Source organism: Nannospalax galili, unplaced genomic scaffold, assembly GCF_000622305.1.
Source record: "Nannospalax galili isolate Female #2095 unplaced genomic scaffold, S.galili_v1.0 scaffold690, whole genome shotgun sequence".
Taxonomy (NCBI): Eukaryota; Metazoa; Chordata; class Mammalia; order Rodentia; family Spalacidae; genus Nannospalax; species Nannospalax galili.
In genome coordinates, this window is record NW_008329288.1 from 2,666,986 (window position 1) to 2,690,828 (window position 23,843).

Here is a 23,843-nt window from a genome sequence, read left to right on the forward strand (position 1 = left end):
TGTGTGTGTGTGTGTGTGTGTGTGTAGATCAGAGAACTTGCAGATATTGGTTCTCTCCATCTACCATGTGACTCACAGGGATTGAACTCAGGTCATCAGCTTGGCAGTAAATGCCTTAACCAGCTAAACCATCTCACCGGGCCACATCTTAGTATATATTCTTTTAATGCCTTCTGTGCCTTTTATGTTGGCTAAGGGTCCAGGGTAGGCTCTGTGGGGCCAGCCTAACCTCCTATTCCCACCTGAGCAGACCATTGGGCAGCTGAGCAATGCTGTCAGTATGTACCCCAACCCTCCCTTTTCTTATCCTACCCTCCCAAGCTGCTGCATCTGCCTCTTCCCACTGATGCAGTAACTCCAATTCACCTCAGTGAGCTCAGCATGGGTCTGAATTTACCAACAGCTTTTTTGCAGAAGCCATACCAGACCAGTGGGGCTGCTGGTGGATTCCATGCTTTCTCCTTCTGGATCACTCGATGAACCAACCCCTTACCTGTTCACTTGCCATCTCAAGCACTGGGAGTGCTGAGATGCTGTATTACCTCTAAGACAGTTCAAGCTCCCTATGACCTTTATGGGTTCCAGATACACTGCTGTGGCCCTGGGCTTCCCTACAGCTGTCTGCAGTTATAGGAGAGCTATCTGTACCTGCCCAAGGTTGGCTTCTATTTTCTAAGCTAATCTTGCTGATCCTCCCATAAAAGGGGAAGAGGCCACAGACCGCACTGAGGAGTCCTTTCAAGCAGCTTCTGCCTCGGGCCTGGGGGACATCATGAACAGGAGAGGGTTCATGGGAGCTGGCATCTAAACAACCTGGGACAGAAATGGCCCTGTGTGAGGTGGGGGTGGAGTAGGAAGATGATTTTCTTATCATATATGGGACCATGGCCTTCCAGAGCCTCGGTTTGCCCAGGTAGAACTTTTTTCCAGTGCTGGTGATTAAACTCAGGGTCTCATATATACCAAGTAAGTGCTCTGCCAATGACCTACACTCCAGCCCCAAAACATGGATTTTAAGGAGCCCTTCTTCCTGCTGTCCAGGTCTATTCAGCAGGGGATCTACATCCATCCTTCAGAGGCTTGAAGCAGGGATGTGGAAACTTCGTCCCCAGGGCCCAGAAGACAATGAACAAGATATGAGAGATGGTCATTAGACTTTATTTCCAAAGAGCAGAGGACATTTGACCTCCACAGAGGAGCTCACCTTCTCCCTCCCCATCCCTTCCCAGTTCTGCTCCCCACAGGCCACCTCCCTCCTGACCGCCCCCTCCACCCCAATCTCTCTTAAGCCGTTCAAAATTTGGAGGAAATAAATCTCACTGCACTAATTCAGTGAGAGTTTGAGCCTCGTCAGTGCAGAACAAATAAAAGGAGTGAACCGGCATGACATTTTACTGCAGAAGAGAGGTCGTTTCCAGCCACTAATAAAAAGGATTTGACACAGACTAATAAAGAGAAATGAATTTCTCTAATGGCCTAATTTAGCACAATCAGCAGTGTGCCTCTGCCTGGGTGCTGGGAGCACGGACGGAGGCAAGGAGGGCGGGAGAGACAAGGCTAGTCTCAGGGAGAGGCGAAGAAGAGATGATCTCAAATAACATTTTATTATTTCTTTTCTCTTTTCTGAGCCCCCTTCCGCTGCACCCCCACCTTCATCACCTCTCCCCAGGAGCATCCAAACTAAAATCAAGCTCAAGATATGCAGTTCCTGTTAACGATCCAAAGAAATAAAGAAGCCCTCTCCATAGAATTGCAGACTTGTGCTAGCTTAAGAAGGTGATTAAACCGGATGTGTTGATTTCTACAGGGGTTTAAGTCATCTTTTGGTTTAATTACTTCTGACATTTCTGCCTTCCTGTTTTCTGCATCACCTAAATATGCTGGTCAAGATTGCCTAGTATGAGGCTGGCAATGTATAGGACTGACCCCCAGAGAAAGCAGGTAGAGCAGAGATGGGCAGGATGCCGGCTGAAGCCCTTTGCCAAGGTGTCCCCTGTCCTCCCCCACCCCTACTGCTCCCCCAGCAGTTGAAAGACAGAAACCCCTAGGATCAAGACAGCTCCTAGGTCAAGATCGAGAGTTTCTTCAGAGCAAGGAGGTTCTCAGCCCTACCTTACTGAGACTCCTGAGAGCAGGTGAGAGCCAACAAAGCCTTTCCATTCTTCCCCACCTCAAGACAGATTCTTAGAACACACTGGGCCGCTGAGTTTCCCCAAACTTTGCAAAAACCTTCTGGGACACAGACCACAACTTTCCCAGCAATTCCTAAACACTCTTATCTGACTTGTAGTTCCCCTCTGTGGCTGGAGTTCATGTATCATGCATGAAAAGCACTGGTGGGCTTTTCATTTGGTTGTGTTTTTTTCTTTTGTTTTTAATTTAAAACACTTTCTCCTGTTTAGGGGAGGACTACAAACAGAAAAAAGAAAAGAAGAGGGAAAGGCTGCAAATACAAAGGGCTTCAGGGAGGATGTGATGCAAACCCGGACGGCAGAGACAGAAAGACAGTGGTCAGAAACAGGCTGTTGTGGTTTGAGAGGGGCTTGAGGATGGTCCCATGGGGTGGGGGTGAAGGGGTGGGCATTAGTGTCAGTGCTCTTTCTGGATGATAAATCCTGTGATTCACAGTCAAACTTCTCTGTCTCTTCTGAGTCTTCTGACCATCTCTTCCCTTGTGACCCTGGCTAGGCTACAGACCTCGGTTATGAGCCGAGCCAAGTGTGTGGCCACCTGCCTGGGATGTTCACCTCCTCCCCATGGGGCCACCCTCACGCCAGGCTCCTCCAGCATCTTCCCATGGCCAGATTCCTCCCAGAGCCCCGGGTTCCTACCAAAGCAGACAAGGGAGTCTGAGACAGGATGATGACAAGAGTGTGGAATGGCTGAAATGCAGTGGAGATTTCTAGATGGAGATTTTCAATGACAATCTAGAGGGACCAAAGTCCCAGATAGAGCCAGCCTGCTCCAGAAGACACTAATCTGTTGGCTGGAGGGATGGCTGAGGTAAGATAGCAGGGGTGGGGCTGGCACACAAGTCAGCCAAAGGCCTGCCTTCCCAGAAACCCTACCAGGGGCTGGCATTGTGCCGCTTTGTTGCCACTGTCCCAGACAAGAGATCTTTGGGATTGCAGAGACAGTATCCCAGAAGCCACTGTGCCATGCTCTCCTGTACCTCACTGAACTCCAGTGGCTCCTTCCACCTGAGCTACCTGCTCCTGCATCCTTCTGCATCCCCTCTAAGGATCAGAATCCAGCTCCACATGCCATGTCTTCTGTGAAGAGGCCTGATTGACCTCTCTAGCAACCATGCTGTTTAGCCCCCTTGTAGCCATCACAGAAATGCTTGGGTTTCTCTCTTGATTTCACTCACAGTTCAAGGGGGGAGGCAGCGGGGGCTGAAACAAGCAAAGACTTTGGAAACAGACAGCAGTGTGATTTTGGCCAGGTTACAGAATGTCTCTGAGCTTGGTTTCCACTTTTACACAACAGGGATAACACCCCCCATACATAATTAAATGAAGAAACATGGATGGTTCTGGCACTCAGCGAGTTATCCATTAATGCTTGTTCCATTCCCCTGAAGGTGTCTGGGCTCCTTTATGCAAAGCAACAATGATACCATCCACTCCAATAAATTTATTTTCCCATATCCACTGACTCCTTTGACTGGAAAATGAACCCATGTGCCAGTTTAAATAGAGGCCCAGAAAGAGAGAGGGACAGATTGCCAGTTTCAGAACTCAAAACTTTATTTTCCCTCTCTTTCCTTCCTTCCTTCCTTCTTTTGTTTTTTATTTTTCCTTCCCTTCTTCCCCCATTTTTTTTTCTTGAGACAGGGTCTCACTCTGTAGCCCAGACTAGCCTTAAATTTGAGGAAAATCCTTCTACCTCAGCCTCCCTAAATGCTACCATAATTTTACTTTACTTTTTATGTTATTATTTAATGTGTGTGGTCTATACACATGCATGTGTGATGAATGTACATGTAGAGGCCAGAGATCAAGTCCCTTTTCACTCTCCACCTTATTTTTTGAGGCATGGTCCCTTACTGAACCTAGTGCTTGTTGTGTCTGCTAGGCTGGCTGGCCAGCAAGCGTAGGGATCCGCCTGTCACCCTACCCTCCAGGGCTGGTGTTACTGGCAGGCAGTGCCATGCCCAGCTTTTACATGGGGAGCTGAACTTAGGTCCCCAGGCTTGTGCAGCAAGCACTTTAGCCCTTTCCCTAGCACACTAGCCTACATTTAATGGCTAGGAGCTCCTTCTTTCTAGTTTTCTGATGGATTCTTGTAAGTGTGTGCTCTGCTGTCTCTCCAAGGACCGCGGTCACCATGGCTTCTTGGCAGGCATGTCTTCTGCTCTCTATACTGCTTTTTAGTTTTTCTTTTAAAATTAATTTTTTTTATTTTTATTTTTATGTGTATGAGTGTTTTGTTGATAGGTACATCTGTGTCCTGCAATACTTGTGGAGGCCATAAGAGGGTGTCAGATCCCTGGAAATGGAGTTATGGATGGTCATTAGCTGCCATGTGAGAGCTCAAAACTGAACCCTGGACTTCTGCTAGAGCAGTCAGTGCTCTTAACTACTGAGCCATCTCTCCAGTCTTGCTTTCTAGTTTTTGATGCAGGGTTTGATATGTAGCCCAGGTTGGATTTGAACTCATTATGTAGCCCAGGCTGGCCTCAAACTCACAGCAGTTCTCCTGCCTTAGTCTCCTGAGTGTTGGGCTTACAGTCATAAACCACCATGTCCAGCTAAAGCATTTTCTTTTAACCAAAAAGTACTACCAATAGGAAGTTATTTTTATTTCTCTGTGACACTTATTCCATTCTACTAACCACAGCTGTTGCACACGGACCCAATCTTCCTCAGTACATGAACAACTGCTGTCTGTGATCTGATAATTTTCTGAATACCCAATGAATGCAGGCACAGAGTGTGGGACCAACAGGGCATCAACAAAAACCTGACCACTAGTGAATGGGAAGATGCAGGTGAGCTAAGCAGTGATTATGGGGGCAAAGTTTCTGAGACAGAAGCCTGCAGCTCTTTCGGGCTTTGAATCTGTCTGTCCTTGGCAAACTTCTGTCCAATTTAGCCAGCTGACAGCTTGTGGCCACAGTTGCTGCAAAAGGACCTGCATCTACCAAAGTATGTGGGTGGAGAGGTAGAAGGTCTTGCGGTGGTGTGAAGGAAGGTACATGCCCAGCCCCTAACCCCCTTCGAAAGCACCAGATGGAGAGAACAGAGTGAGGTGGGGAGAACAAGCCAGCAGCCCCTGGTTGGGTGTATTTTTACTTCAGGTGTGACGTTGAAAGCATGTGTGGTTATTTTTAGTCCTGCCCAGTGGGCGGTATGTTCGCCTGGGTTGCCTTGGAGAGGACTTCTTGTTACTAAATTGGAGCTGCATCTGTTAGGGTTCCTGGGCTGCAACCCAGCTCTCTTCCCCCAGGTGGGTGGACGGTGAGTGTGGGGCCCAGGCAGGCTGTAGCCTGCTCTGCACACCATCCATCTATATGCATATATGCATGAGCATGGGCTCACACACACACACACACACACACACACACACACACATATACACACACTGGCACATTAAAAATAAATCAATATGAAATCTCAACAAAGTAGATGTCAAGTCTAGTCCACAAGAGCAAAAATCCAAAGAACCCAACTAATAGGAGAGCTGGTCAGAACCTCCTGCCCAGCCCCTTTATAAAAACAAGAGGTAACAAGCACAGAAAAGAAGCAACCTTTCCTGATATTAGGCAGCTAGTGAGAGGCAGAGTTTCAATTCAGGTTGCCAGAAATGCAGCCAGTTTGCAAACAGTGCATACTGCAGGAGAGGATGGGGCTAGGGCAGTGAGGGAAGTTCTATCCACTTCACCTTGGTCATTGGCAGGGAATGAACACACACTCACACATATTTGGTGTCACTTGTTAAGTTACAAAGACCTCTTATACGTGCCTACTGCATATACACCCCAGCACTCTTAACACACCCATTCTACTGATTAGCAAACTGACATGCTGTGTGGTGAATAATTTCATCAAATTAGTAAGTTGGAATTTAAATCTAGATATCTAAACCCTGTCTCTTGTTTGTTAATTTAAAATTTTTTTTACATTTATTTATTTATTTATTTTATTTAATGTGTGTGGAAGGCCACACATAGAGAACTCAGAGGAAAACTTTCAAGTATCATTTCTCTCCTTTCACCATGTGGATCCTGGGGATCAAACTTGGGTCATCAGGGTTGGCAGCAAGCACCTTTACCCACTAAGCGAGCCACTTGACTGGTTCCTGTGTGCTAACTTTGAATTATTATCGGAATCACTTTATTTCTCTCCTTTTTCCTCACTGTCCTCAAGTCTTGTGCATCTTGGAGTCAAAGAACCAAGCTGCCACGTTTATCCTTGAATGTCAAGACTTTAGCCAAGACCCCCCCACCCCCGCCAAAATCTCTGCTGTATTGGAAGAGTTTTCAGGACTGATGATGTCACTTAATCCTTGCAGGACTTCCTGAGGATAAGTCTTCCAGCTTCTGAACTCCTGGATCTCTTATCAGGAAGCGTTGTCTTAGTCGTGGAGGGGTGTACTCCCTGGGACAGCTCAGCTCTACCTAGGCCAGAACTGTGAGCTATGGAGACACAGCACTCACCACCTCTGAGCTCTACTCCTGAACAAGGCAGCTGCAGCCCACTGGCCTGCCAGCAACCTGTGCAGAGGCTGGGCTTGGGTCAAGGGCCTTCAGGTGCTGGCGGGAAGGGCATGGAATGGGCCTTTCTTGGAATCACAGAAACTTGAGCATGGTGTTACATTCCAGATGGAAGGGCTTCAGTTGACTGGAACCCCTGAAGACAGCTACAAGCTGAGATGTTACTTCCCAGCCAGCAAGTCCAGCTGCTTCAGAGAGCAGGGAATGGCCAATAAAGCTTCCAACCCACAAAACCCAGCCAAGGACACCGCCTACAACCCTGCCCCTCGTGCCTAGTGCTTCAGGGACCGTGGACTAGAGTTTTGGTCCTAATTTCTCCCTTGGAATGACTTCATTTCTCTCATGCAGGCCACTTTATCCAGCACATTCCAGAAATGACCAAGCTTACACAGTGCCAGTGAAGACAGAGAGTTAGGCCCTAAGGGGTTCACTTCATCGTAACCAGAACACTCTTTGGTCACAGGGTGGACAAATTCTCTCAGCAACACATCATTAGGAAGTAGAGGTTCCCAGAGCCCTGAGCAGGCAGATGAAAACAGTTTCAACAACCCTAGGGTGTTTCCTCTCAAGCATTCACCAGCCAAGCCACTAGAAGGGCAGCCTTGATGCCATTCTCTTGGTGTTTGATCCCTTGGGAGAAGTAGTGTGACTCTCCCACACTGGATGGACGCCTTGTAGTCAGTTACACAGATGCTTTTTTGAGCCCTCAGTATGTGCTAAATTTATATTTCGCTACTTTCTATGTCCACCTTCCCCCTCCCTGCACATTTATTCTTTGTAATGCCTTCAGAGCTTAACACAATGCTTCCCATACACACAGCAGTCCAAACGAATGTTTAATTGTAGTGTGAAAACCATTTAAATAGGACCTCTCCCCCTCACCATAGCCTTTGTGCTTTACCTCCTAGCCCTGCCAACTCTGCTTGCTTTGATTTCCCCAAATGTCCAATAGCAACTGACACCAAAGAGAACACCACCTGCCAGGTTCTTCTGTGTGTATATGTGGTGCACGTGTGTGCATGTGTGAGTGGGGATGTGTGCCCACTCTTGCATATGGAAGTCAGAGGGGGACATTGGATGTCTTCCTCTACCATTCTCCACCTTATTTTTTTTTAATTTTATTTATTTTATTTTATGTGTATGAGTGTCTTGCCTGCATGCATGTAAGTGTACCGGCATGCAAAGCCAACAGAGGCCAGAAGAGGGTGTTGGATCCCCCAGAACTGGAGTTACAGATTGTTGTTAGCTGCCATGTAGGTGTAGCAGCTGGTGCTCCTATCCCCTGAGCCTTCTCTCCAGCCCCCATCTCCACCTTATTTTTTGAGGCAGAGTCTCTCACTGAACCTGGAGCTTGCCATTTCAAGTAGACTGGCTGGCAGTGAACTCCAGGATCCACCAGTCTCTGCACCCTCAGCACTAGGGTCACATATAAACACTGCCATGCCTTGTTTATTTTTTTAAGTGGGTGCTGGAGATCCAAACTCACGTCCTCATGCTTGTACATCAAGCACTTTATCTGTGAGCCATCTCCCTAGCCCCCTGCCAAGTTCATCAAGTCCTTTATCTATGTTATCTCACCCAATTCCCTTGACAGTCCTGATGAAGAGACAGTACTACTTTCATGCCCATGTTACAGATGAAGAAACTGGGACATAGACTTAGTGCCGAGTGGTGGAGCCAGAGTGTGAACCAGGCAACTGAAGTCTCAAGGCTGCACTAACCCTGAACACACCGTGATGGCCCAAGTAGGCCAGTCATACAAGCTGGGCCTATACTTAAGACCCCCGAGTCCACTCTACGCACTACTCTGTGTGTTATTATGTAATTTTATTCTGGCTATTAGTGTTTTCTTTTTGACAGTTGAGAAAATGGAGGCTCTGAGAGATTAATTCATCCAAGGTGACAAAGTTAGTTATCACCACATCTATTTCTAGAACACTATTCTATTTCCCCTGCCTAGCACTGTCACTCCGCTGAATTTGCACCTCCAGCTAAAGGACTGTCAGGATCAAACCTGGGGCTTTGGTGACCTTTAGGATGGTCTCAAGGGAGTGATCTGAACACTGCCCACTGTCCTGTTTTCTCCCTTCCCCTGACAGGTATGGATTTGAGAGGAACCCAGTCTGGACGCGACAGGAAAAAGTGTAATATACACAGGGCTTTAGGAATGCACCTTGCTTTATTGCATGACAGCTGGACTTGGCATGAGCTCTCAGGGGTAGGGCACACCTGGGTAGAAGCTCAGAGTGCATGGTATAGGGGGTGCCGAGACTGATTTGAAGACCCATGCATGTGGTTCGGAAAAGTCAAGATTGAGAAGTGAGAAAAGAAAGGGGATGTGGAAGAGGGTTGAAATGGGGTTTCTAGAACTGCCAGGAAGGAATTCACTCACAGCGAAGTCAAGAAACGCTCTTGTCAAGGTGGGGACACTAGGATTTGGTTTGCTCAAGCAGACAGAACTGCGCCGAGTAGAATCCCCAAAGGAGAATACTCTTTGCCTTGGGGTTCAGGTGGAACACCATAGTGTAACACTTACTCAGCACGTACTCCATCCCCAGCACTATTGGAAGTAATAAGTCATTAAGGAAATAACATTTCAAATTAAGACTCTAGGGTTATGAGAGGACAGAACCAGAAGTATAGGATCAAGGCCACTGAAGGCTACCTCTCTTCCTCCATTTATAAATAGAGACTGTGCAGCTGTGACCTGGCTCCCTGTCTGGGGATTGTACTTCACAGCTGGCAAGAGTGGGCTGGGCTTATCTCTTTCCAATGCTTCAGTAACAGTTTGAGCAGGTCAGGGAAACAGCATTTACACCACAGAAATTGGCAAATGCTACAAATCACGCAACCTCACCCCCACCACCAATTGCCAGCACATCAGCCTAGAACCACAGTATATTTACGGGGCACTTCCTAACCTAGTTAATAAATACATTCAACAAGCAGTTCAGCACCTACTTTGCTTAGGCTGCTGAGGCTGATTGTTTAGGTGCTGGGGACAAGCAAAGGGCAGGATAGCCTCCACCCCCACCCTGTACTCATGGAGTTAGCAGTCTACTCAGGAAGGGATACAGAAATCATTGTAATCTAGATCCATAAATGATTCAATCGTTGAGTCATGAAGGGGGAATATGAGGTAGAGAAGCTCCATCTCCTACTTCACCTGATTCTGTGGTTGATCCTCGAGCACTTTTAATGGGGAAGCAGAGCACAGTTGCTTTGTGATTTTCTTGCTGCTCGGGCCTCCAACCTGCATTTCCTTATCAATAATAGGTAACTTCTTCCTTGCTGCCAGTGGGCCACTTCCTCAGCCCTCTCGGAGAGGTTCTTGCAGCCGTAGGGGAGACAGCCAATACCGTAACAGAGCAGTCTCCACAAAGCCGCCTTCCTCCCCCGCTTGCACCTGGCCAGCCTAGCTCCCTGCCTCTCTTCTGCTCCCCAGGACATCACTGTTTCCATGGGAACCCACACACTTCAAAGGGGAATGAAGGAGACTGGAGGGGAGGAGGGAGAAGGAAAGCTGGATTAACCTCACCCTCTTGGCCCCTTCTCTGCTCTGCATCCTAATCTCCAGGTCTCAAGCAGCACCTGACACCTGACCACCATTCAGCAGCATGGCAGGTGGGGTGCTGTGGTCCAAGATAAATTTGAACTTCTTTGAGAGAAAAACGTCATGGTTGGGGTCGGGGCTAAGAGAACTGAGCACTGTCCAGACCTAAATCCCCCCAACACACACTCCACAGGCCTCCCCTCCTCCTATCCCCTCTCCTGGGTTGCTCTTGGGCCACAAACACAATTACCCGGGATGTGCATCCAATCATGGGATCTGCTCGGATTAGGCTGCAATCATTAATCTGAGCTGGAGCTCCTGGTTGCCTTGCTGATTAGCCCAGATGATGCTCTGGTATGATCCAATTAAAGACAGGCTCTGCTTCCCCTCCACCCCCAGCTTCCACATCAGAAGGGAACCAATACATTTCATTAGCACATCCTTATACACAAATCAAACCTTGGGGGCACTGGTAGGCCCCCTCCCCTTTGTCATACTGCCCCTCTGCCTTCCACCAGGGCTACAGAAAGGCTTCCCTGGTCTTCCTTGTCTGTGGTTCTGGAAGAGACTACACTGAGGGTTTCTTAAAAAGTCCTGGGCTGGGCACTAATCTGAATGGAAAGGGTCTTGTTACATTTATTGACGTAAAATGTGGGCTCCCTGATGTGCTTTGGAGCAACCAAGCTGCCCCAGGCAGGCAAATCTAATTAAAATTATCCAACCCTACAGGAGGCTAGCATCCAGGCAATGGCTGCAGAGAGGGCTGCTGGTACTAATGGGAGAGGTGTGGTTGTAGGAGACAACTCTGGGGCTCAGGGCCTGGAGGCAACAGAACTAGAAGGCTGAGGAGTTGGGCACTGGCAAGCCTGGCTGTAAGGAGCCTGGCAGCCACGTTTGCCTGAGGGGGGGGTTCCCTCTGTGGAGTCAGATGGCTACAGGCCCACCTTGGATAAATGCTAAGGGCTATGTGTAACCGGTTTGCCCTGAGGAAGAAGGTAAAGTTTGGGAAAGGGGTGAGCAGAAAGAAGTGTTGGTTGAAGGAAGGTCTGGGCCATAATTCAAGTGATACCATGGTGGACAGGTCTCAAGGGGCAACCAGCCACCTCTCCTCAGTGGCCTGGGTGGAGTAGGAGCCTAGGAGATTGAGAAGGATTTCGGAGCCTATGGATCTTGCTCTGATCATCTTGGAAGTGCAGATCTGCTTTGTGCCAGATGTGGTGCCAGGTGTTTAACATAGGCTGTCTCATTAACTCTTATTAAATCTGTCACTTGATTCTATCATGAAACAAAAGCTCAGAGAGACTAGGGCTTGGCAGAGGTAAGACTCAAGCCTGGGTTTCCAGAAACATTTTGTTTTGAACAGATCCCATGACTGAATGCACATCTTTGGTAGTTGTGTCCAAGAGCATGATGACAGGGGATCAGAGGGGAGGCCTGTTCAGTTCTCTTAGCCCTCACCTCAATTCTGATGTTTTTCCTCCTAAAAATCCTCCTAATCAGGATCTCTTTACAGTCTATATTTACTACACACTACACCCTTGGGGGTTTGAGAAGATGCCCAGGTTCAGTCCCTAGCATGCAAATAAATTACCTGAGATCGTGTGAATTTGACAACTTGAATCCTGAGGTCTGGGTGAGCCCCAAGACCCTGCCTTTCTAATCAGCTCCGAAATGATGTGATGCTGCTGGTCCGTGGACCACACTTTGAGCAGTAGCCATCTAAACAGAGCCCAATAAGCATAAGCCCCTTCCACTAGGCCATTGGGAAGCTTTCAGAGGTTACTTTATTCCCTCTCCTGTCTCAGGCTCCTCAGAGGCACATGCCCACATGGGTTGCCCAGGCTAATTTATGATAAGCTGGGCAGCCTCATCTTCCTATCCCAAGCTGCTCTGGCCACTGGCAGATCTGTATCCTGAATCACAGCAGGTTTTGCTTTGCGTGGAGGGTGCGGCCCATCCATTTTTTCACCTGGCAATGTCTCTTGCTTAGCCTGTAAGATCAGCCACAAACATTGCCTCCCAAATTAAATTTGTGGGCCCTGCCATCTCAGGCCTCCTTGGGTTGCTAGGACCCTTACGGGCCCCACCAGCTTTCCCAGACCTGCTATGGTGAGTTCCCTTTCCCATGTCTCCCACATCTCCTGTGCCTGCCATCTCAGCTCTCAGGCCTGCTCAGGTCACTAGGATTCTTGGGGTCCCCAGACCTGTGAGCTCGCAGCCTGACCTGTCAGCCAACTTATCCACGCAGCCCACCCTGCTGCTCCAGGACTCTGAGGAGCCAATCCTAGAAACTCACTCAAAAGTTACATCTATCCCTAGCTGAACTGAAATCACTTCTTATGCCCCATTTACATATCAATATAAAGTGGCCCCCAAACTAAACACCAAGTACTACTTGGCTGGGCCATAACCTGACAAGTTGGGGAAACACAAAATGAAATTTACCAAGTTGCTCTGACCATACAGCCTTCTTATTTGCATAACTGTTGGTTCCTGGGCTGACAAGGGAAGAGTACATGTATTTACCTTCCTACCTCACCCTCTTGCCCTGGAGTCTAATACAGTGCCTGCAATATTAGTAGTTATGATACAGTAGAAGAATATGAAGGAGGAAGGGAAGAGAGGACTCTGGAGGAGGCTGACTTGTCCTCTCTGAAAGTGTCAATGACAGTTATGTGACCAGATCCCAGAATTCTTTGGGCAGAGCCCTGCACTAACGGGTAGCTGGGCTTGACTTGTGCATTGCACAAGCAGGGGGCAGGTACTGTGTTTTACCCTTCTGAAAGGCCCCTGGTTCTAGGATCTCTAGCTCAGGCTATTGCTCTGAGTTCCCAACTGTTGCCATTAGAGGCAATCAGCTCTTCTGAGTAACTAAAAATGTCAACAATAATGATAACATCCGCAATTACCGCCATTACCATGAAGGCATTGTCTTTGGGGTATGGGGGAAGGAAGGGATCAGTCTTCCTATTCATTTGTCCTCCTGTTCATTTGTCTTGGGTCCTTCATTCCTCATTTTACTGGCATTGGCTGTGATGTATACCAGCCAGGGTACGCTGTACTTTTTGATACATTGGAATGTATGAGCTCACACAGGTGAATATGAACCAATGTTCAGCCTCTGCACTGAGGGCAGACTTGGGCATCTTTTCTTTGCACTTTGAGCTCCTCATGGGCAAGTGATGAGGAAAATTCCCTCTAGAGCATCATTCAGTCCTGTTCTCAGTGACTGCATCCTTGTCCCCAACCTTGCACGTAAGAGCTAGAGTTCATTAAGGCGTATGGGCATTTTCCCAAGCTTCACCCACTCTTTGCATCATTCAGGACTCTACCCTATGTACATGGTACAAACACCATGAGTTGTTCATCTTTTTTGTTGCCTGCTGTCAGCAAACTCTCCACCTAGGGGCAGTACCAGGACTCACACAGTCACACATACCATCTATTGCTAAGACACCATGAATCAGAGCATGACTCAAGGATCACCTGCATCAGATTCACCTGGAAGGCTTACAAAGAAAACTCATATCCCTCTTCCTGTAGATTGACCAACTGATTCAACTTGTCTGAGCTGGAGCCTGTGTCCATGCACATAGAGTTTATGTACTATTGAGTCTTGGATGGTACAGTCAGATGGCTGGTATTCTAGAAAGCTCATTGGCATGAAGACAATAGGAACCAGGGCCTGAACTAAGGGTTTCTGATGCTCATTAGGGCCCATTGTACTACATGGGAGGGGAAGGAAGTCTTCATGGATGATACTGTACAGACCTTCACATCTGTCACAGACATATCCCACAAGCTCGAGTCAACCCACAGTGGCCAGCTGGGGAATGTCTGAGATGACTGAAGAGGGGAGGCTGAGATGAGCCGCTGTTGGCTATCATTGCTCATGAGCCCACCCTCAGGCCTACATTCTCATCTCTTGGCTAAGGCTGGCTGGAGAGTCTCCTACCTGTACACAGCTCGTTTGTCAGCTTCCAGCTGTGTTTGGGGGTCAATGGGGGCACTGGGCACAGGTGTGCTGGCAGTGGCCGAGGGTGCTGAGATGTGGACAGCCTGGGCCTTGGAGGGGGGCTGGGCAGTTGCCGTCATCTGCAGAGGGAAGAAACAGGGGGAGGCAGGTTAGGTGGAGTGTGAGGTCTTCTTTGGCCTGTGCTGTTCCTGGAAAGGAGAACATGGGCAAGAGAGCTGTAAGGGCATGAAGAACACCCATTTATACATGTATTACAGTGGACAGCAGAGCAATGTTCTAGAAAATGACTCAGGGGACCATCCTATTCCAGGGGATGGAGGCCTAGCATATTTTGAAAAATATGATTTTTTTTTCAGACAGGGTCTCATGTAGCTCAGGCTGGATTAAAACTTGATATGTAGCTGAGGTTGGTCTTAAACTCCTAATCCTCCTGTGTCTACCTTCCAAGTACTGGAATTACAGGCCTAACTACTATGTTTTAGCCTAAGAGATGATTCTTAATGCAAATGTAGTGATCTTTGCCCAGAAATGAAAAAAAAAATACCACCATAAACCATTTAAATTATATTTATGAGTCTTATGGATAGTAATGAGTACAATTCAGTAAATTTGAAGAGCAGCAAAAAAGTAGCTAAATTGTTTCCATGTGGGCAGATGTTTATTTATTCTTCAATGCAAGGCAAGAGGTAACTCTTCTGATACTTTTGGTGAGTGACTAAATGGCTACCCAAATTTGGTTTATCTGGCCACTTGAAGATAAGGTTTTTTTTGTTTTGTTTTAATGTGTATGAGTGTATTGCCTGCATGTATGTGAGTGCACCTGTGCCATGCAATGCCACGGAGGTCAGAAGAGGGCTTCGGATTCCCTTGGAACTGGAGTTAAGGATGGTTCATAGCTGCCATGTGGGTGCTGGGAATCGAACCCGGGTCCTCTGCAAGAGCAGTCAGTTCTCTTAACAATTGAGCCATCTCTCTCCAGCCCCAAAGATGAGGTTTTAATGGATAATGGACAGATTTCTGTTCTTGGTGATAGCAAAAATTTTAGAGAAGTGCTTTTCATAGTGTGTTATATAGGTTTTAGAAAGTGTCCTGAGGCCTATAATATTGTGCCAACTAGAACAATTCCTTTTAATATAATATATTGTGCTCTTTGTCTAAAGTTTTATAGCTTAAAAATTAAACCATTTTTACGGAATTTAATTCTTTTACAGTATATTTCCCTCAGTCAAATATACCCCCAAATGGTGAGTGATGGCATACTTGTACTGTTCTCCATCATCCACCTGTCCCCAGCACCATGAAAGCCCTTACTACGCTGTTCTTGGCCAGAATGTACATGTCTGTCTCCTGCTCTAAGACCTTATTTGCCTACCTGGAACCCAACTGGTCAAACTTAAGAAAAATTACTGATGCTTAATAAACACATTTGTTGAGCAAATGAGTCAATGAATAAATGAATGGATATGCTTTAAAGGAATCAGATGCTTTATAGCTGGGAAGTTCATCACAGAATCTAGGTTCCTGTTTTCCAGAAGAAAAATGATTTCTGTGACTACGAGCACATTATTACTAGTACGCATACCTCCAGGACATTGGCATGCCTTGCTTTCTCTATTTATAGCTCTGCTCAGATGCTACCCTTCAGAGAAAAATCCAGCCCCTGCCTTTTGCTTTATTTTTCTGTATATTCCTTACCACGACTACAAACTACTTGTCTATTTGGTTATTTTCTCCCCACTCCTTTCTAAAACAAACTCAAGGAGAGCTCTTAATAATTGCATTCTTATAGCCCAGAATAGTCTGTCACTAGTAGGTATTCGATAAATATTCATTGAATCAATGAGTTAATGAATGACAGATGGTGAGTGAGATTAACACTATAAAAGGAGAATCTGTTCTTTACTATACTGTATCATTTTTGTCAGAAACATCCCTGTCATCATGAGGTACAGGTGCAAACTGGTGCTTGGCAGAGCACATGGTGCCTTGGAGCCATCAGATAAGTATTTGTCTTTTTATTAGCCTTTGACCCTCAGACAAATCCTTTAACTTGCCTAAGCTCCTATCTTCTCATCCATAAGTAAACTGATGACCTTTGAAAGAATGATGGACATTAAAGAGGTGCCACATGAAAGAAGATGGAAGCCAATATTGTAGCTGACTTCAAGATGGAGAAAGAAGGCAGATTCAGACAAAACGGTGCTCATCTTCACACTGAGATTCTCTCATCCATCATCTGCTAACACAAGCGGCTCTGTCTGCAGGTACTTCAGGAGTCCCTTCCACATACCGGGCACTGTGCTAAACTCTAGGCTCACAGAGAGGAGTGCCTGACATCATGGATCGCCACTGGAGTTGGCAAGATCATTAAACTGGAAGATCTGGAAAATACATCGTAATTGACCTCAGCAAGGCATATTCCACCATATGATACCCTGTGGCAAACATGGAGAGATGTGGGTTGGCAGACAATTGCATGGATTAGTGAACTACACCTCAGGGATGACAAAGGACAGATGCCAGCATGGGGGAGGTTTCTAGGAAAAGGCCATGTGCTTCCTTCTTTTACTCATCCCCTTCAACATTTTTCTTGGCAGTTTAAAGGATGTCTGAAGAAATGCTCAGCAAATTTATGGATGATGTGAAACTTGGAACCAAAAGATTTTGATAGATTTGGGCAATAGACTAAAACTTATAAGATTATTTTTTTATGCTGGGTGGAGTGGCACATGCCTTTAATCCCAGCACTCAGGAAGCAAAGGCAGGCAGATGTCTATGAGATCAAGGCCAGCCTGATCTACACAGTGAGTTCCAGGCCAGCTGGGGCGACAGGGTGATCTCTCTGAAAAAACAAACAAAAAACAACAATAACAAAAAATCCCAAGATTATTTTTCATTTAATGTTAAAATTGAACATTTCCAACAATAAAATCAATAATGTAAGTGCAGAACCGGGGAGATGACTTAGTAGCGCTGTGTTAGTTGATGACTAGCTAGATATAGCCAAGGTGTAATGTGTCTATGCAAAACAAACAAACAAATCCTGACACAAACTAAGGCTGTCTGAGAATGCATTAATGGAAGTCTAGTTCATAGAATAAGGATGTTATGATACTGTTTTACTTTGGTTAAACAAGTACATGATGGCACATTCAGAGGAGAGCTGACAGGCATGGTGAAGGGGTTCTATGAGTTTTCATATGAGGCCTACTTGATGGAACCTGGAATGTGTAATGATTTGGTTACTAGGAAAAAATGGGGAGGTATGAGACCCTCCCCTTTAAATATCTGAATGAAGGGATTAGATTAGATCAGATCTATTTTATTTGCCCCTGAAGCCCAACATATAAACAGTGCACAAAAACAAGGAGACAATGTAAATAATACCTTTCCAAGTTTCTGACTCTCAAGGCTGGAGTGGGATCCTCTGGGAGGCCTCCCCTGCAGAGCGGAGGAAAGCTTTGGCTGGGTGGCCAGGTTAAGTGATCTGTAAAGTACCTTCCATACTGACAGATTTGGCCCAGTAAGAGTACTTTCATAATCACCAACTAAGGGTTGACTGGAGGCTTGCTTAGGTGGTGAATGGTGTGTAAAAGGCCTTTGGAAACTCAGAAGTGCTTCCCAGATGGAGGAGTGGTTGTTAAAATTAAACACGAGATTTCTAGAATGTATTCTTATCATAAAGCAAGACACAGTTACATCCACACAGCTCATCTGAGGGTAAAATGTCAGTAGATGATACATATGCTCTGATATGCCCACTAAGTAAATTGTCTGGTATCCTTGGAGGAATCCACAGGGGCTTCTATTAACATGAGCTTCTATAACAGAGAGGGCTGAGGTACTCTTCTGCCTGACTAGGGAAAAGTAGTGGGAGGCTCTACTGGGCTAAAGAGGAAGGCCCAGAATAAAAGTTAAATAAAAAATGGTCATTTGCAGGTCTCCCAAGGGGCCCCAGTTATAGGCTGTTATTTGAGGATGGCAGAGAGCAGAGCTGGTCTGAGGAGGAGGACAACCCAAATTTATGTAGCTCATGGGGGCTGATTCAGCAGTCTGCATTTCTTTCCGATTTGGAGGATGAATGTTTATTTCCAAATAGATTTCATCCACTAGTTATTTTCCAAGACCTGGAATTCAAAAGCATAGGACCATCCACCATTCACAGGGCCTGGGACCCTGCGAGGGCAGTGGGGTGACTTGAGGCCAGCACAGCCTAAAGAGTAGAATCAGGAAGAGAAACTGGGTGGGCTAGAGCAGGGCATGACTATTATTAAATTGTCTCACAGAACTGTCTGTGAAAACTGATTGTTGAGGTTTTCAGGAATTTTGCAAGCTGGTTGACATCTGGGTATCTTGAAATTGGCCACGGTGGGAGTACTTACAGCAAGGAAATTGGTGAATGGTACATCAGGGCTGAGTCCTCCTCTCCAACCCACACCAGAGAGCCAGTTGTTAGTTATTAACCAGCATACCTCTAATTCCAGGGCATGCCCCAAGTGACTTCCTTCCATTCTCCTTGGTCAGACAAGGGAAGAAACTCGCCTTACACATCTGCAAGGCCATTTGGTACATTCACAGCTGATCCCAGATGGACCACTCCAGATTGCAGGTGTTCCTTTAAGGAGACTCTGCCTGGGTGGCTCACTAAGAACAGGGCAGGAGTATGGCACCAATACAGACATGCAGGACTGTCCCTTTACAAGCAAGGGAAGCCAGAACATAGAAGAGGAGAGGTCGATTTAAACAGACTAGGGAACTAAGAAAAGCCCCAGAGAGTGAAGAAGCCTGGACCAAACCTGGGGTTTGATGCTCTTCTTCCAGTTTTTTTGCTACATGTTGGAGGACAAGTCTTCTAGCATTATTTTATTTCCTAATGCATGAGTAATACTTGCTCCACAGATTGTGAAGACTAATCAACAGAACAAGATCATGTCTAGTATCCTGGGCAGGGTGGTGGCATGCCCCAGGAAGGTCTACCTACTTTGGGCTGTGGTGCTGGGAAACTGCATAGATTCTATGGTTCCTCTACTCTTGGCTGTGGGTCCTTCTTGGAGTAAAGAGCTTGGGGCCAGCACCTGCCTGCTTCCCTTCTTTGGATATGAGAACCATTAGGCTTTTCACTGTCCCCTAGGTGGGAGGCAGTCCTTCCTGAAGCCTGGAGCTCAAGGGTCCCTGTCTAGATTCTTAAAAAGAAGTTCCCTATCCCCCATTCTATAAAGAAATAGGAAGAGTTGAGGATCATAAGATGCATGTGCAGGTCCAACATCTGAGGGCTGGAGATCCAACCATAGGATATTCCCAGATGAATGTAAGAAGGGTCAGGAGTACCACCCTCAGTAGCACTTGAATGACCCACAGATGCCCCTTCCCCATTAAACAGCATTCTGGTTCAGTTGTGGGAGAGAACAGCTCATCAGTTAACTCAACATTGCAGCAGACTTTCATGCTGAAGAGCAATCCTGTGCAGAAGGTCACATTCAGCCCATTTTACAGATAAGAAAACAAAAATTCACACAGGTGAAAAAACTCCTAGAGCTCACCCAGCAAAGCTAGACCAAGAACAGAGTGCTCCCTGACACTTCATGAACTGAGGCATTTAATTGCTTTGCTTTGGAGACTGGAACCTCCCCTTAGAGTTTCCCCCACTCTAGTGAAAAATGAGGATGTAGCTCAGAGTGCTTGCTTAGCATATGCAAGGCCCAGTGCTCCAACCCCAGCACCCTTCCTTCCCAATAGTCCCCAAAGAACAAAACCTACAATGAAATTTCACTTCTCAACATACGTTCTTGAGTCTCCATTTAGTTTCCCCACCCTTGTTGCTGGTCCCAGCCTGTCACTGTTACCCAACGAACCTCTTAGAGAATTCAACTTAATTCCTCCAACAAATGTTGGGCCCACACATGCATCTTATGATCCCCAACTCTTCCCATTTCTTTATAGAATAGGGGATAGGGAACTTCTTCCAGGTGGAGCCTAAGTAGAGAGGCACAGAGGGCATATTGGCCAAAGGCAGCCCGTTGCTATTGATGTGTCTTGGAGGCCATGAAGGAGCAGGGGTCGAAAGCTGGGCTTCAAGCCCGATTCCCAAATTGTGGTCAATTGCTACTTCTGCTAGTACCGACTTGGAATTTCTCTCTGTTACTCACAGGAAGTAAGAACGGTGGTCCAGAGTGGGGGACCACAGTGAAGTCTTTCTAGCATGCTAGAAAGGCACTTTGCATTGGGGAGAACAGAGGTGTTGGCATCAGATAAAAGTAGTTTTGAATCTTGCCCTTGCCTAACTGCTGGACAACCTTGGATATGTAATTTTCCCTTCTGATGCTTCATCTGGGAAACAGGAGTGATACTTCCTACCTCCTACCCCTGCTGTGAGGACAGCTGTTCTTTGATGGATGCTGGCAGAGACCCCAGCATGGGTGGGGCCCCTGCTTTGTGCTTTCACAACCTGGGCACATGGTTCCACTTCGTCTGCCAGCTTGTCTCAGTCCCCTGCCAGACTGGAGGATGCTTGAGGGCAGAAGCCAGGACTTGTTTGCTGTTGTAGCTCTTCTGTCCAATACAGAGAATTCCAAACTCTATGAAACGCAGGAGTGACTGGTGTGGAGCAGGTAGGACTTCCTATCCAATGCTACCTTTCCAGCTGACCCTGAATGCCTTAGGCCACAACAGAGAAGCCTACAGTCTCTGACCACACATTGGCTGGAGCAGGGGGCATCTTGTCTAGATCTGGATGTAATGGTTCTCAGTAGGATACTCTGGGAGGAACACCTTCTTTACATCTGGCTCTCTCTGCCTGTGTGATTTGGGCAAGTTCTTCAACTTTTCTGATCTTCATGTATAAAATGGGAATTATTATTCATACCTAAGATAGGAGTTGTTATAGGGAAAGGAGCTGGCACTCCATCTGTTGCTGGAGCAGGCCAGTGTGGCTTCATTTTCCTGGCAACCAGAAGATAGTCCAAGGACCTGGGAAGAGGTCAGGGCTTAAAGCCACTCAGTAAATATTAGCTTTGGCCTGAACAGGTGGGAGGCAGCAGGGGGCACAGCCAATGTCGGAGAGGGAGATAATGGACTTAGGGTGCTCCAGGCCTGGGCCTGTTCACTGAACCCCAGCAAGGGGGACCAGCACCCCTCCCCTTACTTTCATTCTTCATACCCCAGTTCTCTGGGCTACCTGAAGATGCCTGATGGTTCCTATCATGCCTTGCTTCCATGGCTGCCTTTTCAGGAAGTGTCTTCACTTCTCTTCTTCAACTTGAGTTCTGACTGTCCTAAGAAGCCTTTCCTGTTCTCCACACTCTCCAGATCCAAGTAATCTTGGCCCCTGCCTTGTCCATGTCTGTGTCTAACCTCAACACCTGTGACCCTTGGGGCCCTTTGTCTCCATGGGTGGATGGTTTTCCCAGCTCTGAAGTATTGTTAAATGACTGAATGATGAATAGAATGAGGGAATGAGTGACTGATAATAAAAAGGCTCAAGGAAAACAAGATGCTAAAAAGGAGTCCTCAAAATACTGTAGTCAGCTTTGGGAGAGGAAGGAAGAGCAACAGAATCAAGGCCACACATGGCAGTGAGAAGGGGCTCCTGGAACAGAAGGCCAGGGTCTTCTCTGCCAGGATGCCTGGACCAACCAGCTAGACAACACCACAGAAGAGTTACTGGGTGCTATGTGATGAAGATCTCGATTCATTAATTAATTGCACAAGACTTTGTAGGCTATAGTTTACAAAATGAGTCTTGTCAAATGTTGTCTGCCCCTAACTGCATATTCTGGGGTGTCACTGACATGAAGCTAATCAGAGACCAGCTGAGGGTTAGGAGCTGTCTCCTCGCCTCCTAGCTTTACAGTTCTTGGGAAGTTTCCATCCATTTCCAGAGGACCCCTCACTTTTGTCATAGTCTCAAACCAATGATTTCCAATAGGACCTTTAGGGGCCCTAACTCTCTCTCTCTCTCTGCACGTGTGTGTGTGTGTGTGTGTGTGTGTGTGTGTGTGCGCGCGTGCATGTTCTTAGCTGGAAAAACATATCTGATATGCCGATTGTGTTCCTAATAAAAATGTAATTAAAGTTCAATCCCATCTGGGCTATGGGAGATGTGCAGAAGATAGAGTGAAAGAATCGAGCCGGGGCTTGGGAGAGCAGAGGCTGAGAAACCCCACCCCAGAGTTCATACAGTAGTGTCCACAAAGCTGGTGAGGCAGGGAGGCCAGAAGTCCCATTTTACCACTGCAGAAACTAAGCTCCCACCTCTCCCACTCCCACCTTGCCATGGACCAGAAGCTCCATCCAGAAATGAACTTGAATTTTCACTCCCAGTGCACAATACACAGTCAGCAAGACCTGCAGGAAGCACCTGACATTTGTTAACTAGAGGAGTGAATGGAAGAAATCATGCTGAAATTACTTGCCTAAGTTCGTGTAATTCGTAGCAGCAGAGTCAGGGTCATGACCAAGATTCCTGAGTGTCTGCTGTAGTGTAGAGTCTCCCTACTCTCCAGACCACCAACTCCAAGGGCAACAGGAATATTCCCTGCTGCTAGGCCACAGGGAAACCAAATCTCCTCCAAGATGGCATGAGAAGGGACACAGCACGTAAAATGCTCCTCAGCCCTGCTGCTGACTTGGATCACCTGTTCCCTGTTTTATTTTAGGCTTTGTGTCCTTGGACCATTAACTACTTTTGTAGCTGTTTAGGGCACTTGTCCTGCTTGGAGACAAAAAGATAGACAGTAAATCCTGGTGACCCCCAGAACTGAGGTAGTACATTCTTCAAAGCAAAACCCAGACTGAGCTTTGAATATGTTTCATCACAGGCTTCCAAGTCCTGGGGCCAGCCTATCGTCTCCTATGCAGGGACAGAAAGGCCCCAGCTGGACCTGGAGTTTGGTTTTGCCTTTTATACAATAAAGAATCCAGGACTGGGGTGAGTCCAGTTTAAAGACATGGGTGGCCCAAGCAGGCAGGGAGAGAGGCCACTGGGCACAAAGGGAAGAAAGGCCCAGCAGAAAATAAAAGAGAAAGAGAAGAATCTGTTTTGATGAGGCGAAGCAAGTAAAGGTGGGTCCCCCATATGGTCCCTGGAGTGTTGCCCCCAGGGGCAGAGGGAACCGTCAATCACCACTACAGAAAAGGCTTAGGGGAACTTTCAAAGCTGCAGAATTAACTCTGGGCTGTAAAGTGAATGTGTTTCACAGGCAGCTGAGCAGAGGACTCTGCAAGGCAGGGGGCTCCAGGCCTTAAAGAGATGAGAGGATTGTGAAGGAGTGTGGCAACATCTGAACCTGCTTGCCTGTCACAGCTGCATGGCCTGGATGGAGGCCATTCACAGCCAGGGGCCCCATCCACCCCCTTCTGCCTTATTAATGAAACCAGCATGGGGATCCTAATGACTGATCAAAGCCCAGTCAGCTTCCCCAGGCCGGCTGCACCCCTGGTCCAGCTTGTAGCAGCGGAGCTAGGATAGGGAGGGCAAGCAGGGATGCAGAGGAGTGAGAGAGAATGCTCTGTAGTCCCCTTTCCACACCATGGCTGACCTGCCTTATCTCCCTCCTTGCAGGAAGGTAGGAAATACCATCTTGACCTCATCTGAGAGT

At 47.1% G+C, this 23,843-nt stretch overlaps 1 protein-coding gene across 7 annotated transcripts in view; it reads right to left on the bottom strand.

The window, feature by feature from the left end:
- Nucleotides 1–23,843, bottom strand: part of Pknox2 (PBX/knotted 1 homeobox 2) — a 269,298-nt gene that overhangs the window by 50,059 nt on the left and 195,396 nt on the right. For all 7 annotated transcript variants that reach the window (XM_017798628.1, XM_008834956.3, XM_008834965.3 and 4 more), the window contains one exon: nt 14,227–14,366. In XM_017798628.1, coding sequence (XP_017654117.1) covers nt 14,227–14,366 — 140 coding nt within the window. The remainder of the gene's footprint in view (nt 1–14,226; nt 14,367–23,843) is intronic.